Raw genomic sequence first — 20631 nt, forward strand, 5'->3', positions numbered from 1 at the left:
CCGGCATCATCGGGACCTGTAGGGTGCTGGATTAGTGACTTTGCTGGATTACCCAATTTACGCCCCATTTTTGGCCTATTTCATTGTTCCAGTCTACCAAACTCATAGCTATATCACTAGTATTCCTCCTCCAGTGCTGTTTAACCCTTAAACTGTCCACACACAGATACTATACGTTCACGTGCAGTGGGCTCCAAACGTAGATCAACTTTTTATTTTTCATTCTTTCAAATTTGGTGAGATAGGCTTGAGTCGCCTAGACATGAAAGTATGGGTCTGTGCACTATGAAAAAAATCGTGGAGCACTTAGTACCTTGTGGGAGCACCAGTTCAACTGAGCGCCAGCTAGAGCAAATAGCGCGGCAAACACCAATGATTCACTGATGTCATGTCATATTAACACTCACATTTTAAGAGGAAAGAAAAATAGGTTAGATAAATGCATGAATGGGTGTGGGTGGGTGTGAGTTGGACCTGATTAGCTTGTGCTACTGGGTCAGATGTCGTGCTCCTTCTTTCAGTGGATGTGACCTGACTAGGTGGGTCATTGGTCTAAGCTGAGGGGTGACATGGACCTGCTTTGCATGGGCCAGTAGGCCTGCTGCAGTGTTCCTTCTTTCTTATGTTCTTATGTATTCAGCTGGCTAGCTGGCTGGCTTTGGCCATCTCTGTCTATCTATATCTCTGTCTCTCTATATCACTGTCTATTTGTATCTCTGTCTATATCTCTGTCTCTCACATGTACTCATAAATACAATTATACATAATGTAAATTACCTGGAGTTTACCTGGAGAGAGTTCCGGGGGTCAACGCCCCTGCGGCCCGGTCTGTGACCAGGCCTCCTGGTGGATCAGAGCCTGATCAACCAGGCTGTTACTGCTGGCTGCATGCAAACCAACGTACGAGCCACAGCCTGGCTGATCAGGAACTGACTTTAGGTGCTTGTCCAGTGCCAGCTTGAAGACTGCCAGGGGTCTGTTGGTAATCCCCCTTATGTGTGCTGGGAGGCAGCTGAACAGTCTCGGGCCCCTGACACTAATTGTATGGTCTCTTAACGTGCTAGTGACACCCCTGCTTTTCACTACACTATACTACACTACACTATACTACACTATACTACACTACAATACACTATACTACACTACACTTCACTACACTACACTATACTACACTACACTACACTACAGTACACTACAATACACTACACTATACTACACTACAGTACACTACACTACAGTACACTATACTACACTACACAACACTATACTACACTATACTACACTACACTATACAGTACACTACACTACACAACACTATACTACACTACACAACACTATACTACACTATACTACACTACAGTACACTACACAACACTACAGTACACTACACAACACTACACTACAGTACACTACACTACAGTACACTAAACTACAGTACACTACACTACAGTACACTACACTACAGTACACTAAACTACAGTACACTAAACTACAGTACACTAAACTACAGTACACTACACTACAGTACACTACACTACAGTACACTACACTACAGTACACTACACTACACCACACTACACTACAGTACACTACACTACACTACAGTACACTACACTACAGTACACTACAGTACACTACACTACAGTACACTACACTACAGTACACTACACTACAGTACACTAAACTACAGTACACTAAACTACAGTACACTACACTACAGTACACTACACTACAGTACACTACACTACAGTACACTACAGTACACTACACTACAGTACACTACACTACAGTACACTACACTACAGTACACTACACTACACTTTCACTATTTAACACTAGACTATCACTATATAACTCACTGCACTACCTACACATTCCACTGTCACTATATAACACTAGACTATCACTATATAACTCACTGCACAATCTACACTATTATAACATTCCACTGTCACTATATAACTCAATACACTATGACTCACTATATGGTACTATGTAAACATTCTTATGGTGTATAAATACATTTTTTTGAAAATATTTACTTGTACCCTGCTTGTTAGCGAAGAACTCTCGAGTTGAAAAACTCAAGCATCGTCGGTTCGAACCCCGCAAGTATCCTTGTGACTTATCAGATTGATAAGTGAAGGGAAGAGAATGGATGTTCAGTACATAGGTGTTTATCACCCACTCATGGAGTCCACCACATCATTAAGCATTAAGGATATGCGTACCATACTTTGTAACACGACTCGGTCATTCGGAAAAGTGTGCAAAATACTAGATGACAAGGACCTACTCTCCTGCCAGACTCCTCTACCCAAAGGCCATGGTTGTATTGTATACCTGACTAGTGGGAATCCTCACGTTGTTTCAATATATGCCTGCCAAGATGGGACCTTGCTATACTACAAAGGTGGTGGTTCTCAGAAGCTCGGCTTGGAAATAGTAACAGAATATGTGACAAAGCACTCCTGTTTCACAAAAGTAAGGTCTATTCTCTGTGTACGACAGGGCGGCGGTACCTGCTCGTACCATGCCCTGGCATTCATGGACATAGTTGTCAGCTCCGGGCTCACCGACTCCGTTGATATCATCTACTGGTTCCGCATTAGAATGAGATATTTCCCGGACATTAAGGCAATCAACATGGTCAGGTCAATGCTGTCCGAATTCAAGAATAATATAGATACTTCCTGCGATGATTTCCAAAATAGTGTATTGGGGAAAGCGATTAAAAGTCATCTGGTTGAATTAAGGAAGACTAATATGTCTGGTAAACGTGTGTGTGTGTGTGTGTGTGTGTGTGTGTGTGTGTGTGTGTGTGTGTGTGTGTGTGTGTGTGTGTGAAGTCCCTGTATGTGTGTGTTAAATCCCTGTATGTGTGTGTTAAATCCCTGTGTGTGTATGTATGTGTGAGTGTGTGTGTGTGTGTGTGTGTGTGTGTGTGTGTGTGTGTGTGTGTGTTTACATGTGTGTATGTATATTTCAACCAACAACTCATTACAGTTGTGACCGGGTGTGGACGTTATAATTACTCATTACTGTATAATTTGTTCATGATTGTAGACATGTATAAACCTAAGTAAATTTACTTGCATGATTCATTACCTTTGTACTTAGTTCTGCTATCAAAACTTTGTGGGCCCAGTCCCTGGACCCATTATGTACCTCTGTAACATTTTGACTATTGTACTGTAATACAATACAATTACAATTACTTCTGAATACTTTCGTTTAATTTCCTTGGTAAGCTCAGTCGGTAGAGCATCAGACTGTAAATGTGAGGACAGCGGTTCGATCCCCGCCTGAACCTTTCTGTTTATTAATGGACAGTTGTTAATTAAACTTAATTTGAGTAAATATACATAACTAAGTATGAGAGTGAGAGTTAGGATGACTTGGTCATCATTATTTGTGTGTAAGATCATAATAAAGTGAAGCAATGAAATCCTCCATAAGACAACCTTCACTTGCAAGATCATCATCTTGTTGTGGTTCGTACGTCAGCTTGCGTGTGGCCAGCAGTAACAGCCTGGTTGATCAGACCCTGATCCACCATGAGGCCTGGTCTCAGACAGGACGTTGACCCCCGAAACCCTCTCCAGGTAAACCAGTTGCAGATGATGATCGAGTGCTTAAAAAACTGAACAAAATATTTAAGATGGCTGGTGTATCTAAGGCACAATCCCCAGCAGCAGCCACCATGGCATTAAAAACCTTGGTGAATGAAAGGGATGAGTGGGGAAGACCGGACAGACTGAGAATAGCGCTGGAGAGGTGTGTTCTTAGTCGTAGAAATAGAGCCAGGGTTTAAGTGGAGTGAGGAACTGAGATGTGAAGCATTGTAGTTCTAGATTTGGGAGAATGTGTTTCCCAATTGTTCACAATTGCTCATAAGTAGAAATAATGACTGGACTTGCTTTCAAAAATTCATAAAATACTATCAAAGATATTACAAAATACCTAGGATAACCCAAAAATTCCAGGCCAAGTGCTATAGTGTTTGTAGATATAAGACAAATAAACATGAAGCAAATAATAGCAGTGTCACCTGCTCAGCAATCGGAGCAGCCCATACACCACAAACCAACAGGTTTACTAGCCGCTCCCTGAGGCAGAGACAAGCAGATGGAAAGACAGACACACACAGGCAGACAGAAAGACAGATAAACAGAACTAGACAGACAGATAAGCAGAGCTAGACAGACAGACATACAGAGACATGTTTGTGTGCAAGAGTAAAAACATACAAAGCAAGGCTCCTCCTCCAGCAGTGCACATTCATCAAATGTCACTTGCTATTATACTCCAGGCACATACAGAAGACAAAGACAGATAAGCTGAACTGGACAGACAGATAAGCAGAGTTAGGCAGACAGACAGACACACAGACAGATATACAGAGACATACAAAGATATGTTTGTGTGCAAGAGTTAAAATATATAAAGGCAAGGACACATTCATCAAATGTCACTTATCTGACTCTTGTCATAACACCATGCTTCAAGGAGGTTCGTACTCCAGCATGTCTAAAACATTGCTGGGACCTATAAATACTTTGTATATATTTCTAGACAACAGTAAATGACCAGGGCAGGTGAAAATGTTCACCTGTTAGTGTGACTGTTAAAATTTGAGTACTATTTCAATACATAATATTAGTGTCAGAACAAAGATTGGCTATGAAATCACAAGAACTATTAAAAATTCCATTTATCAGAACATAAAAATTATTTAAATTAAAATAAAAACGAGAAAAAAAGGTAAATAGGCAACACTTCTGCAAGCGGCAGGACTGGGTGTTGCCTTCAGGCGAGCATCCAGACCCAACTTCATGGTCTTGTATCTCGGCAAGTACTGGTCCTAAATTTTTTTTTCTTATACTACACAGAAAATACCCCTCTTTAACCCTTTGGGGGTTTCGGACGTACTAGTACATCTTACGACCCAGGGTTTTTGATGTACTAGTACGCCTAAATTCTAGCGCCCTCAAAATCTAGTGAGAGAAAGCTGGTAGGCCTACATATGTAAGAATGGATCTATATGGTCAGTGTGCGCAGTATAAAAAAAAAAATCCTGCAGCACGCAGTGCGTAATGAGAAAAAAAAAATTTGACCGTGTTTTTGGATTAAAGCAGCGACTTTGCACTGTATTTTCGTATGGTATTTATTGTTGTATTCTAGTTTTCTTGGTCTCATTTTATAGAATGGAAGACATATTACAGAAATTGAGATGATTTTGACTGGTTTTACAATGAAAAGTACCTTGAAATTGAGCTCAAAGTAGCAGAAATGATCGATTTTTACCAAAGTTCAAAAGTAAACAAATCATGCCAAGCGTCCAATACATGTCAACTGGTGAGTCTAATATTCTTTCACAAGTGCGCTGATATTATTTATACCATTTCTACACTAATGCAGTAGTCTGCATAACAGTAAATCTTGTTTTTATTTGTAAGAATAAAAATTCTTACAAATATAAGAAATATCAGAGGGGCCTGGGGATGTGACTAACGAACAGAGAACTTGTTATTTTAGTGCCAGGAATGTCTTTCTTGTTTATTCTGGACCCTATTTGGAAATAGGCATCTTTTGAAATTTGTGTGAAATTGGCAAAATTGCTATTTTCTGACCACTTTATTGGATAGTTGAAATCGGTAAATGGGTGGTTTCTTGTACTTATTCGATAGAAAAAATGGAGTTTTAGCAAAATAGTTATGATTTTTGTCGACTAGTACACTGGAACTGGCCGAAAATAGGGCTCAAAGTGGGCAAAATCGCTGATGCGTAAGCATCGTCGAGACTGCTAACTTCGCGAGAGCATAATTCCGTAAGTTTTCCATCAAATTTCATACTTTTGGTGTCATTATGATCGGGAAAAGATTCTCTATCTTTTCATAAGAAAAAATTTTTTTTTTTTAAATTTGGCCGACCCTGAGAACAAGTCTCTGAGAGGACCTGTTGACCCCCAAAGGGTTAATTTAAAAACAAAAAAACAATTTTTTTATTTTTCAAAATATTCATTTGGACAGTTTAACCCTTAAACGGTCCAAACGTATATATACGTTCACCTGCACAGCGCTCCGAATATTTTGAGAAAAAAAACAATCATTTTAGGAGGTGTGGGGTTAATAAAAGTATTAGTCTGAGGGCTGAAGAGGAGTTGATAAGGTGGTTTGGTCATTTAGAGAGAATGGATCAAAGTAGAATGACATGGAGGGCGTATAAATCTGTACGGAAAGGAAGGCGGGGTAGGGGTCATCCTCGAAAAGGTTGGAGGGAGGGGGTAAAGGAGGCTTTGTGGGCGAGGGGCTTGGACTTCCAGCAAGCATGCTTGAGTGTGTTAGATAGGAGTGAATGGAGATGAATGGTATTTGGGACCTGACAAGCTGTTGGAGTGTGAACAGGGTAATATTTAGTGAAGGGATTCAGGGAAACCTATTATTTTTATATAGCCGCACTTGAGTCCTGGAAATGGGAAGTACAATGCCTGCACTTTAACCCCTTGACTGTCGCAACCCCCAATCCTGAAGTGTCTCCTGGTGTCGCAAAATTTAAAAAAAAAAAAAAAAATTATTTCTTATGAAATGATAGAGAATCTTTTCACGATTGTAAGGACACCAAAAACACAAAATTTGATGGAAAACTGACGGAATTACGCTCTCGCAAATTTAGTGACCTCGGCGATATTTACAAATCGGCGATTTCGCCCACTTTGACCCCTATTTTCGGCTAATTCCACTGTTCCAGTCGCCCAAACTCATAGCTATTTCTTTAGAACTCCATTTTTTCTATCGATTGAGTACAAGAAACTGCCCATTTACCGATTTCAGCTACCCAATAATGTGGTCAGAAATTTGCAATTTGGCCAATTTCACGAAAATTAAAAAATACGACAATTTCAAAATACGGTCCAGAATGAACAATGTAGACATTCCTGGCTCTAAAATAACATTTTCTTTGTTCATCAGTCACGTCTCCAAGCCCCTCTAATATTACTCTTGCTCTCTATTTTTAATTTTTATTCAAACAAAAAATAGAAGATTTACTGTTATGCAGACTACTGCAATACTGTAATAATTGTATAAATAACATCAACCCATTCACGACTGCATATTAGAATGGCTAGTTCAACACTTATTGGATAATAACATCATTTGTTTACTTTTGAACATCGGCAAAAATCAAACCTTTCCCCTACTTTGAGCTCCATTTCCAGGTTCTTTTTATAGTAAAATCAATCAAAATCACCTCTATTTCTATAATATGTTTTCCATTCTATCAAATGAGACCAAGAAAACGAGAATACAACCATAAATACTATACGAAAATATGTAGACCACAAAGTCGGCATTTTAATTAAAAAAAAAAACGGTCGGTGTTTTTTTTTCTCATCATGCACTGCATGCTCCAGGATTTTTTTTATATGGTGCACACTGACCACACAGACCCATTCTCTCACATGTGAGCCTACCAGCTTTTTCCTGCTTGATTTGAAGGCGCTAGAATTTATGAGTATATATACGTCAAACACGGTACCTCGTAAGACGTATATATACAACGTCGACAGTCAAAGGGTTAAAGGAGGGGTTCGGGATATTAGCAGTTTGGAGGGATATGTTGTGTATCTTTATACGTATATGCTTGTAAACTGTTGTATTCTGAGCACCTCTGCAAAAGCAGTGATAATGTGTGAGTGAGTTGAAAGTGTTGAATGATGATGAAAGTATTTTCTTTTTGAGGATTTTCTTTCTTTTTGGGTCACCCTGCCTCGGTGGGAGACGGCCAACTTGTTAAAAAAAAAAAAAAAAAAAAAAAAAAAAAAAAAAAAAAAAAAGACAAGAAATTGCCCAATCAACTATTTCAATTACCCAATAAAGTGATCGGAAATTGGTAATTTGGCCAATGTCACACAAAGTTCAAAATATTCGAATTTCAATTTTTTTTTTTTTAACAAGTCGGCCGTCTCCCACTGAGGCAGGGTGACCCAAAAAGAGAGACATTCCCCAAAAAGAAAATACTTTCATCATCATTCAACACTTTCACCTCACTCACACATAATCACTGTTTTTGCAGAGGTGCTCAGAACACAACAGTTTAAAAGTATATACGTATAAAGATACACAACATATCCCTCCAAACTGCTAATATCCAAACCCCTCCTTTAGAGTGCAGGCATTGTACTTCCCATTTCCAGGACTCAAGTCCGGCTATACAAAAATAACTGGTTTCCCTGAATCCCTTCACTAAATATTACCCTGCTCACACTCCAACAGATCGTCAGGTCCCAAATACCATTCGTCTCCATTCACTCCTATCGAACACGCTCATGCACGCCTGCTGGAAGTCCAAGCCCCTCGCCCACAAAACCAGAATAAACAATGCAGTCATTCCTGGCACTAAAATAACATTTCCTTTGTTTATTAGTTATATTTGCAGACTTTGCAGGCTTTACACATGAATTCCATTTTTATTTTTTTTCACAAAGAATTTTTATTCACACCAAAAATTAGAAGATTTACTGTTATGCAATATTGCAATAATTGTGTAAATAATATCACAGCATTCATGAATGCACATCAGACCCCCCAGCTGACGTGTACTGGACGCATGATGTGATTTGTTTACTCTTGAACATCGGCAAAAATTTAACATTTTTGCTACTTTGAGCTCAATTTGAAGTTATTTTGAGTACTAAAACCAATCAAAATCATCTCTATTTCTGTAATATATCTTCCATTCTATCAAATGAGACCAAGAAACAGAGAATACAACTGTAAAAACCATACGAAAATACACCGCAATTTTGCTGTTTTAATCCAATAACACGACTGCAGTTGTTTCTCATTATGCATGTGTGCTGCAGGGTTTGTTTTATATGGTGCACACTTGCCACATAGATGCATGCTCTGATATCTAGACCCAAATTTACTGCTCATAGCTAATCTGAATGAGCTGAGCTCATGACATAGTTCTATGGCTGCAGAACTATGGGACAGACCCTCAAGGGGTTAAAATACTAAACATGATTATAATTCCCTTTATCTACATACATATGGTTCTAGTGTATATGCTCTTGATAATAATTTTTTAACATAACTACAGTATTGCAATACCCAGCACTAGACATGAAGGCTCGGTACAGATCCATGGTAATGTGTTCATCCTTGGCCTGTTGCTGATCACTTGTCTGCCTCTGTAGATCACTTGAATCTAAGCTTGTAGACATTTTGCTGCCATCTCCCTCTGAAAGATTTTTTATTTTTAAGGTTTGAAACCATAGATTATATTTCATAGTACATGTAAATTGAAAGGTGAGAAACCACTTGGACCAAAAAACAAAACAGGTAAAAAAGAAATCTGTATACTTTGGCTTTTGTCAGATACCTTCTTCAGCATGTCTGAGGCCAAAATGTACAAACAGATCTCTGTTAACCATTTTATTTTTTACTCAAAATTGTTTCACCTTTCAGTGACCTTGATATTTTTATCCTACTATAGTCTATTATATACTCAAGTAAATATACAAGACATAATAATTTTTACAATGTATCTCGATTCTCAGGCAAAATACAATGGATTAAGACATACATTACAGTATACCCTACAAACTCCTTTATTATTACACAAGAATAGATGAACACTGTAATAAACCAACTGACCCATATTAGGTCAATTAGGAAAATTATGCCAACTAGCATAATTAATATTACACTCATGGGGAGGTGTTTAAGCTATAAAGGTCATACAGTTCCTAGGGAATGTGAGGGGAGGAGGAGTAATCAGGTTTGATTTGAGAGGTAGAATAGCTCTAGTTCCTTGGATCACACTATGCCAGCTTCCAGACACCCCTACTGATGAGATAAAATGGACAAAATATTCCACTTTTAATGGGAGAAAAAGAGCATAGGTATAAGATACTTCAAGGTGCTTACCTATCAAGGGAATAGCTGTGTCTCCATCAGATTTCAGTCTTCGTACTCTTGGAGGCAATGTGGCTATTTCACCTCCAATATCAGTTGCTGAGTTGAGGGATGAAATTGAAACAGATGAAGGTGTTTTAGAAGGGGGTAGAAAATTTATTGATGTGGAGGAACCAGTAATTGACACAGATTGAGGGCTGCAAATGGAATTGGAGGAAGCTGAAAAGGCAATTGAAGGAGGACTATTAATGGATGTAAAGGAGCCAGACAAAGACACTGAGGGTGGACTACAGACTGAAGTGGTTGAGCAAGACAGATACATTGGTGGTGTGCTGTTAATTGACACAGAGGAACTACAGAGTGACACTAAATTTGAGTTGTTGGCTGAAGTCAAGGAATCAGATTCAACAACTTGTGGAGAACTGGTAATTGATGCAGAGGATTTTGATTTTTTTACAAGCGGAGGACTACTGGAAAGAGAACAGGATTCAGATTTGGGGACACAACCTGAATTATTGATGGAAGATGTCGAGCCACAGACAGATGCTGGTGCATTGTTAATGGATGAAGTTGAGGCACTCATAGATGTAGACATTGAAGGCCCAGCAGGTGGTGAGTTGAGGGATAATGTGGAGGTATATGGTGGGGAAGTAACATGTGGAGTGGATGGCTCAGATGATGTGGCTACAGTAGTAGGGCACTGAGAGGAGAGAGAGGAACATGACGACGAGACTCCTTGATCCAAGTAAATGTGAGTTTCCTTGGTATAAGCTTGAATGAAATCTCCGAGCTGCTTAGAAATCACAACAGCTCGAGCTTCGGATGGCAATGTTTTACTAGGATTCTGTTAAAGAAAAAAAGGTAAAGACCACTAATTAATTAAAAGAAGTCCACAAAAGTAAGTACTAGATAATGGGCTATTGTAAGGCATGTAAATTTCTTTTTTATAATATTCAATCACTGCAAAGTATAACCTGTGTTACAAATTCTCATTGACTCACACTATTCATGTTCAACTGTTATAGTGCAAAGTGATGGGAATGGGAGAAAACAGGATAATAGTACAATATTGTATGATAAGGCAGCAGCTGTAAGTGTAACAGAAAAACCAAGGATGGACATCACACCAAGCCTACTGCTGGAGGCTCAAAAAGGTAGGATAATGTCAGCGACATTCAGGAACCTAGACAAAGACTTAGTCAAAACACTTTGTACCTCATTTATGCAACCATTCTTAATTATGCAGTGCCAGTGTGAAATCATCATTTAGTAAAACAGCAAAACTTGAGAATGCAAAGGAGTGAATCACGACTGGTAAATGAATTAGATAGAAATGAGCTACAAAGTGAGAACTGGGCCTTATGTCACTGGAGGAGTAAAGAACAGGAGAAAACATGATTATGATAAACAAGGATATATGCCTTATTAGAAATGCAACAAGTGCAAGGGACCAAAGTTGGAAATTACACACCCAGGTGAGCCACATCAATATCAAGATTGCATGTTTGATGTGTGCTGTAAGTTTCTGTTTATATTTTGACCAGTTTTGTAGCTACGGTATATCATATTTATATTTAGAATTTTATGGTAGCTATGGGTGTGAACCATGGGTTGTAAATGCTGCAGCAAGGAGGAAGCTGGAGGCAGTGGAGATGTCATGTCTAAGGGCAAAGTGTGGTGTGAATATTACGCAGAGAATTCGTAGTGTGGAAATTAGGTGGTGTGGAGTACTAAAAGTATTAGTCAGGGGGCTGAGGGGTTGTTGAGGTGGTTTGGTCATTTAGAGAGCATGAAACAAAATAGAATAACTTGCAGAGTGTATAAATGTGTAGGGGAAGGAAGGCGGGGTAGGGGCCGTCCTGGAAAAGGTTGAAGGGAGGGGATAAAGGAGGTTTTGTGGGCGAGGGGCTTGGACTTCCAGCAAGCGTGCATGAGCATGTTAAATAGGAGTGAATGGAGACAAATGGTTTTTGGGACCTGACAAATTGTTCGAGTGTGAGCAGCATAATATTTTGTGAAGGGACTCAGGGAAACTGGTTAGCCAGACTTGAATTCTGGAGGTGGGAAGTACAATGCCTGCACTTTAAAGGAGGGGTTTGGGATATTGGCTGTTTGGAGGTATATCTAAACTGTCATATCTGAGCGCCTCTGCAAAGACAGTGAGTATGTATTAGTGATGGTGAAAGTGTTGAATGTTGATGAAAGTTTTTTATTTCTTTTTAGGGTTTTTCTTTCTTTTTGGGTCACCCTGCCTTGGTGGGAAATGGCCAATGCATTAAAAAAAAAAAAAAACTGTTGCTTTGTAAAAAAAAAAAAAAAAAAATAATCTGCAAGTTTATACTGCAACATAAGTGCAACTTGAATAAATACCCAAAGTAAATTCAAGCATTTTAAGGAAAAAATCTTCTAACAAATTTACAATAACCAAAAATAAATTCCTTGGATGGAAAAACAGATTTAATCATTTGAGCCACCTAAAAAGTCATATAAAAAATGGAGTTATGGCTAAAAATGATGTACATATACTAATTTTATAAAGTTATATCAAAGGTAAAGGTACAAGGTAAGGTCATCTTGGTTTCCTGTGAATTCTGTAAAATTTTCAACGTTGACATGATGGCAGTCATTGTATCCTGTATCAGGGACTCCTAAGGATAATAAATCTGCAAAAGAAATAGCTACTGAACTACTAACAATTACAAATTCACCCCTTGAATATAAGAAAAGTATTACCTTTATTTTCCAAAATTCAGAAATCTGGACAAAATATCTTTTTAAACACAAAAATATGCTCATCTTACTTTTAATTATACTATGTATGTGAATCTAAAGTCACTTACAATTTGATGATGGTCCAACTGGAACCAGACAATTCAAACCAAATTATCCTCAGCAATGGGTAACATGCCTAATAAAAAAAAAAAAACTGCAAGCATTTCTTGTTATACATGAAAAATATTTGTCTTGTGGCACTGTTGTAACTGCTTTTAACCCCTTAACTGTCCAAATGTAGATCTACATTCTTACTGCTAGTGCTCCAAACATAGATCTATGTTTTATTCTTCCTGCCTCCAAATCTGGCACGATTGGCCTGAGATGCCTGGTCAGCACAGAATGGGTCTTAACTCTTGGTATGCACAGTATTAAAAAAACCTGGGACCACATAGTACCTTGTGGGAGCACCAGTTCAATTGAGCGCCAGCTATAGCAAACAGCACGGCAAACACCAGGGATTCACTGATGTCATGTAGTATTAGCACTTCCATTTTAGGAGGAAAGTGATGCTGACCCGAGTTTAGTGGCTTTGAGGTGGATATGGCCACAAGGGGTCGAGGAAATATCAAAAACCTCAATAATAACCCATGTGCAGCGTTTGTGCAACATCCTTTCAATTTTGGTACCACTGGTAGTGTCATCCTGCCAGAATGTCTTATAAACTATGACCTAAGTATAGAGAAACAATTCTGAAATGTGTAATGCATGTTTATCAGGCTGACTGGCTGACTTTGGCTGTCTCTATCTCCGTCTGTTTGTATCTGTATATCTGTTTGTATCTGTATATCTATTTGTATCTGTATATCTGTCTGTGTATCTCTGTGTCTATGTCTGTATCTATCTCTGTCTATCTCTGTGTGTGTCTGTCTCTGTGTCTCTGTCTCTGTACTCACCTAGTTGTGGTTGCAGGGGTCGAGTCATAGCTCCTGGCCCCACCTCTTCACTGGTCGCTACTGGGTCACTTCCCTGAACCATGAGCTTTATCATACCTCTGCTTAAAGCTATGTATGGATCCTGCCTCCACTACATTGCTTCCCAAACTATTCCACTTCCTGACTACTCTGACTGAAGAAATACTTCCTAACATCCCTGTGATTCATCTGTGTCTTAAACTTCCAACTGTGTCCCCTTGTTGCTATGTCCCATCTCTGGAACATTCTGTCTCTGTACACCTTGTCAATTCCTCTCGGTATTTAATTTCATTATCATGTCCCCCTTATCTCTCCTGTCCTCCAGTGTTGTCAGGTTGATTTCCCTTAACTTCTCCTCATAGGGCATACCCCTTAGCTCCTGGACTAGTCTTGTTGCAAACCTTCGCACTTTCTCTAGTTTCTTTATGTGCTTGGCTAGGTGTGGGTTCCAAACTGGTGCCGCATACTCCAAATGTATGCTTTACACTACAGTTCTTAAACTGCAACATTAACACCTCTCCTTCAGAGTGCAGGCACTGTACTTCCCATCTCCAGGACTCAAGTCCAGCCTGCCGGTTTCCCTGAACTCCTTCATAAATGTTACTTTGCTCACACTCCAACAGCACGTCAAGTATTAAAAACCATTTGTCTCCATTCACTCCTATCAAACACGCTCACGCATGCCTGCTGGAAGTCCAAGCCTCTCGTACACAAAACCTCCTTTACCCCCTCCCTCCAACCTTTCCTAGGGCGACCCCTACCCTGCCTTCCTTCCACTACAGACTGATACACTCTTGAAGTTATTCTGTTTCGCTCCATTCTCTCTACATGTCCGAACCACCTCAACAACCCTTCCTCAGCCCTCTGGACCACAGTTTTCGTAATCCCGCACCTCCTCCTAACTTCCAAACTACGAATTCTCTGCATTATATTCACACCACACATTGCCCTCAGACATGACACCTCCACTGCCTCCAGCCTTCTCCTCGCTGCAACATTCATCACCCATGCTTCACACCCATATAAGAGCGTTGGTAAAACTATACTCTCATACATTCCCCTCTTTGCCTCCAAGGACAAAGTTCTTTGTCTCCATAGACTCCTAAGTGCACCACTCACCCTTTTCCCCTCATCAATCCTACGATTCACCTCATCTTTCATAGACCCATCCGCTGACACGTCCACTCCCAAATATCTGAATACATTCACCTCCTCCATATTCTCTCCCTCCAATCTGATATCCAATCTTTCATCACCTAATCTTTTTGTTATCCTCATAACCTTACTCTTTCCTGTATTCACTTTTAATTTTCTTCTTTTGCATACCCTACCAAATTCATCCACCAACCTCTGCAACTTCTCTTCAGAATCTCCCAAGAGCACAGTGTCATCGGCAAAGAGCAACTGTGACAACTCCCACTTTGTGTGATTCTTTATCTTTTAACTCCACGCCTCTTGCCAAGACCCTCGCATTTACTTCTCTTACAACCCCATCTATAAATATATTAAACAACCACGGTGACATCACACATCCTTGTCTAAGGCCTACTTTTACTGGGAAATAATTTCCCTCTTTCCTACATACTCTAACTTGAGCCTCACTATCCTCATAAAAACTCTTCACTGCTTTCAGTAACCTACCTCCTACACCATACACCTGCAACATCTGCCACATTGCCCCCCTATCCACCCTGTCATGTGCCTTTTCCAAATCCATAAATGCCACAAAGACCTCTTTAGCCTTATCTAAATACTGTTCACTTATATGTTTCACTGTAAACACCTGGTCCACACACCCCCTACCTTTCCTAAAGCCTCCTTGTCACATAATGACATATTTTATTCATTTTAGAGTGTTTATCAGGTTTCTATGTTATTTATATTGTTTATTATGTCATATTTGATCAAGTGAGATAGATAAACAAGCCATAAAGTTGATATTAGCAAAATTACTGAAGTACGTACAGAATTCCACTGGAACGGATTAATTGCATTTCAATTAATTTAAATTAGAAAAATTGACTCTGCAAACAAGCAAATCCAGTTGCAAGCAAGGTCATGGAACAGATTAAACTCGCAAGCAGAGGTTCCAATGTATTCGGAGCGCTGAGTGAGAATGTAGATCTACATTTGGACAGTTAAAGGGTTAACATAAGTAAAACCTATAGTTGTTAGGGAATGTCTGTTTTTAAGGCTGACTACCATCTAGATGAGCAGACACCAAACATATTAATCTTGATATATTTACAGCCGAAGGTTGAAAATGTGACCAACTCCGGTAATTCAGCTTTTTACATTAACTATAGAAAGATAAGAAGCAAAAGACAATAGAACACATCCCTTGAAATAGCTACACTATTGTGTTTTAGAATAGAAATCATGAAATACCATTAATATTCTTCTTTTATAGGATGCTATTAAACATTCAAAACCAATATTTCCATAGCATCCAAAATAATATTTTACCTCACCTTACAACTAATCTTTCCTCCTTTCAGTACTTTTATCACCAGACTGACAAACTATTTACATAATTGTAAAATTTATGCACTCAACTATTTTCCATTAAAATTAATTTCCTCATACAAAATAATAATCTTTCAACTCTTATGTGAAACTTCATAGTTTCTGTGAAAAATTTTGACTTCAATAAATTAGAAAACCTATAACATTTCAATTCCCATTATTTCAATACAGTGGAACCTCGGTTTTCGTACGCCCCGGTTTTCGTAGGATTCGGTTTTCGATGACTTTTTCCGTCAAAATTTTGTCCCAGTTTTTGTAAATCACCTCGGTTTTCGTAGAGTTGACAATGGTCTGTACCAAACACGTCTGTGTGCCCCCCCCCCCCCACATCACTCAGCCACTCAAGCGCCGAGTGACTAGGTCTGCCTTTGTTTATCATTGAGTGAGCATCACCCCGAGCATTCAGCTGAAACATTTCGTAATAATCTATTGTTTTTTATGCTTGTTTATTGAGTGTGACTGCTAAATAAGCCATCATGGGCCAAAGAAAGTTCCAAGTGACAGCCCCTTGGATAAAGGCGGCAAGAAACATGATAGAATTCAAAAAAGAAGTTGTAGCTAAGTATGAAATTGGCGTACGGGTGGCCGATCTCACCAGGATGTACGGGAAATCAGCATCAATGCTCAGTTCCATCCTGGCAAAGAAAAAAGAAATCAAGGAAGCTGATGGTGCTAAAGGGGTAAATGTGCTAACAAAACAGATATTGCAAACAATCGAAGATGTTGAGAAGTTGTTGGTGCGGACCAACGAAAAACAGTTAGCGGGAGATAGTGTTTAGAGTCGATAATTCGCAAAAAGGCAAGGCAGTTGCATGCGGATCTCGTAAAGAAAATGCCTGGAAAAAGTGCTGCTGTTAGTGAATTTAAGACCAGCAAAGGCTGGTTCAACAAATTCGAGAAGCAATCTGGCATACACAGTGTGTTGAGGCATGGCAAGGCTGAAAGTTCAGACAAACGTGCGGCCAAAGAATTCGTTGATGAATTCAAAGAGTACATAGAGGCTGAAAAATTAAAACCCCAACAAGTGTTCAATTGTGATGAAACAGGCCTCTTCTGGAAGAAAATGCCAAAGAGGACCTACATCACACAGGAGGAAAAGGCACTGCCAGGACACAAGCCTATGAAGGATAGGCTTACTGTTTTGTTCAGTGGTAACACTAGTGGGGATTTCAAAGTGAAGCCTTTACTGGTCTATCATTCTGAAAATCCCAGAGTGTTCAAGAAAAACAATGTCATCAAGAGTAAATTGTGTGTGATGTGGAAGGCTAACAATAAGGCATGGGTCACAAGGCAAATTTTCATTGAGTGGGTCAATGAAGTGTTTGGCCCGAGTGTAAATAAATACCTCTTAGAAAATAAATCATCACTCAAGTACTTTCTGGTAATGGACAATGCTCCTGTTCATCCCCCAGACTTGGAAGACCAATTGCTGGAGGAGTTTAGTTTCATCACAGTGAAGTTCTTGCCCCCTAATACCAATCCTCTCATCCAGCCCATGGACCAGCAGGTCATTTCAAACTTCAAAATACTCTGCACCACACCAATGTTTCAAAGGTACTTTGAAGTGACCTCAGACACTGAACTGACTAAGAGAGTTTTGGAGAAATCACTTCAATACCCTCAATTGCATAAGCTTTATAGATAAGGCTTGGCAGAAAACTGTGGCCAGAATGTGTTCAAGTGAAGGATTTTGAAGGCTTTGAGGCTGACCCTGATGAACCTAAGCCTGTTGTGTAATCTATTGTGTCTGGGGAAGTCCATGAGGTTGGATTTGAGTACAGAGGCGTCGCTAGAGTTGGTGTCACCCGGGGCGGAATCTCTGGTGTCACCCGGGCAGCATCTTTGGCGTCACCCCCATGAAATTCAAGGGTGGGGGGATGGGGGGAGTAAACTCCAGTTATGTCACTACTACATGACCAGTGACAAATATTTAACAATGAGAACATTTAAGGGCCATAAACTGAACAGGAGAATACTTCTTAACTTTATTAATGATAAAATAAATAATCGTAGTAATATTGAGGGAACAAACGCAAATACCACTTTGAGTACAGCCAACAGATCCTACATTTATTCATCTTCAACAATGCAAAAACAAAACAAAAAAACTTGAAAAATAAAGAAAAACATTGCAATATCAGAGAAACACTAGTTCCAATTTGACCTTGAGTACAGGTAACATCACAGTAAATTTGATCTTACATTTCCTTGCCTTCAATTATGCAAAATCATCTATCACATCATCAAAATCAATCTATCAAATCATCAAAATCAACAAAGGATTCTTCTCTTATGTTGGTGAGGCACTGTTTTGTGCATTAGTGTCACCTTCTTCAGAGGCTCTATGGTGTCACCCCTAAATGGTGTCACCTGGGGCGGCCCCCCCCCCTTACGACGCCTCTGTGCGAGTGGCCAGGATGTGAAAGAGTTGGTGGACAACCACTGGGAAGAGCTAACCACTGAAGAGCTGCAACACCTTCAACTGGAACAGCAACAGATCGCAGCTGAGGGAACTGCCTGGTGGCTAAAGCTCCCGCTTCGCACACAGAGGGCCCGGGTTCGATTCCCAGCGGGTGGAAACACTTCAACACGTTTCCTTACACCTGTTGTCCTCCTCCGGAAGACCCTCAACCTGGCGATGCCTGCCAATGAAGCCCAAGTGGACGCCTGCTGATGAAAACCAAGTGCTGATGAAGATGAGAAGCGAGATGACACTCCCGTCCGGGGAGTCGCCGCAAGAGAGAAGAAGAGGTTACCCTCCAGCTGGAGGGCCCAAGAAAGAAGATAGAAGAAAGAAGATGAACGACACCCCCAACCGGGAGCCACAGCCGGGTCACCATATGGAGAAGACCCGGGCCGGAAGTACCGGCAAACCTCTAATGAATGAATGACTGAACCTGCTGTCCTGTTCACCTAGCAGCAAATAGGTACCTGGGTGTTAGTTGACTGGTGTGGGTCACATCCTGGGGAACAAGATTGAGGACACCAATGGAAATAATTTAGACAGTCCTTGATGACGCACTGACTCTCTTGGGTTATCCTGGGTGGCTAACCCTCCGGGGTTAAAAATCCGAACAAAATCTTATCTTAAAGAGAGAGGGGAGAATGTGCCTTCTTCAGTGATTAAGGACATGTGTGCAAAGTGGAGTGAGTTGCAAAGTTTTGTGGAGAAATATCACCCTAACAAGGCTGTTCCAAGCAGTGTCTGCAACATGTTCAATGACAATGCTTTGTCCTATTTTAGGCATATCTTAAAGAGATGCCAGAAACAGACCTCTCTGGATAGATTTTTTTTTGTGCGACAGGGGTACAGTGACTCAAGCTGGTCCTAGTGCCAGTAAAAGACAAAGAAGAGAAGTAACCCCAGATACAGCCTTGATACCTGAAGTCCTTATGGAAGGGGATTCCCCTCCCAAACAATAACCTCTCCTCCCTCTCCCCTCCTCGCCATCTTCCATACACCAACAAGAGTCTTCAATAAAAGTGATGTTAAATGTTCGTTTATCCATTTCATTAGTCATTTATATTTATTTCTCATTGATTTCTGTATGTAAAACTAGATATTCTCTATAAAATGTATTTTTTTTAATATTTTTGGGTGTCTGGAACGGATTAATTGGATTTACATTATTTCTTATGGGAAATATTGCTTCAGTTTTTGTACAATTCGGTTTTCGTCAGACTTTCTGGAATGAATTAATCACGAAAACCAAGGTTCCACTGTATTATAGTAAGCATTTTTTTCTGCATACTGAGTGTTCAACAGACAAAAGGCAACACAGTACATATACAGCACCTGAACATTCATAGGAGTGTGAAGTGTACGAGATGCAGATCTTAGGAAGCGGTAAACTAAATCTGTTTGCTTTTCTTCATCACAGCCAATCATGAGCCTTCTCTGAACATGTTGCAAGTACACTGAAAATGCCATGCGAGCCTGATACTTGCTGAAAGGTGAGAGAGAGAATACATTGTTATTAATTTGATCACTGTCTGACCAATGTTTTAACCCATCAATTACTTCCCACCCAGCAGGATTATATAATGTAATGGTAAAAATTGCATCACATTTATATAATATCATATGATGCTCAAAAATGCCACACTAATAAAAGACTCTTATATACCAATTTTTTTTTACATTTACATATTTTGGAAGATGACTGCAGAATTTTGAATTATACTTTCTTTGTACAGCAATAAATATTATGGCTAAAACTAATAATTTTGTTTAAGCAATTAATTTGCATATTCAGTCGAATACAAACACTCTTGTATGAATGTGAGGCATGGGTTGTTGATGTTGCAACAAGAAGGCTAGAGACAGTGGAGATGTCATGTCTGAGGGCTATGTGCTTCGTGATTATACAGTGGACCCCCGCATAACGATGGCATCACATAGCGATTTTTCCGCATACCGCTTACTTTTATCGCAAAATTTTTGCCGCGCATACCGATTAAAAACCCGCTCACCGATTTTCGTCCGAGACGCGTCC

The 20631-nt window shown here is 39.7% G+C and overlaps 1 protein-coding gene across 3 annotated transcripts in view; it reads right to left on the minus strand.

The window, feature by feature from the left end:
• Nucleotides 1-20631, minus strand: part of LOC128697670 (tubulin polyglutamylase TTLL5-like) — a 130256-nt gene that overhangs the window by 42425 nt on the left and 67200 nt on the right. For 2 of the 3 annotated variants that reach the window (XM_070099771.1, XM_070099770.1), the window contains exons 11-13: nucleotides 19932-20082; nucleotides 9936-10767; nucleotides 9117-9246 (exon numbers count right to left, since the gene is read on the minus strand). In XM_070099771.1, the coding sequence (XP_069955872.1) occupies nucleotides 9117-9246; nucleotides 9936-10767; nucleotides 19932-20082 (1113 nt within the window). The remainder of the gene's footprint in view (nucleotides 1-9116; nucleotides 9247-9935; nucleotides 10768-19931; nucleotides 20083-20631) is intronic. The other variant, XM_070099772.1, reaches the window with a different exon arrangement.

This window comes from Cherax quadricarinatus, chromosome 68 (assembly GCF_038502225.1).
Source record: "Cherax quadricarinatus isolate ZL_2023a chromosome 68, ASM3850222v1, whole genome shotgun sequence".
Taxonomy (NCBI): domain Eukaryota; kingdom Metazoa; phylum Arthropoda; class Malacostraca; order Decapoda; family Parastacidae; genus Cherax; species Cherax quadricarinatus.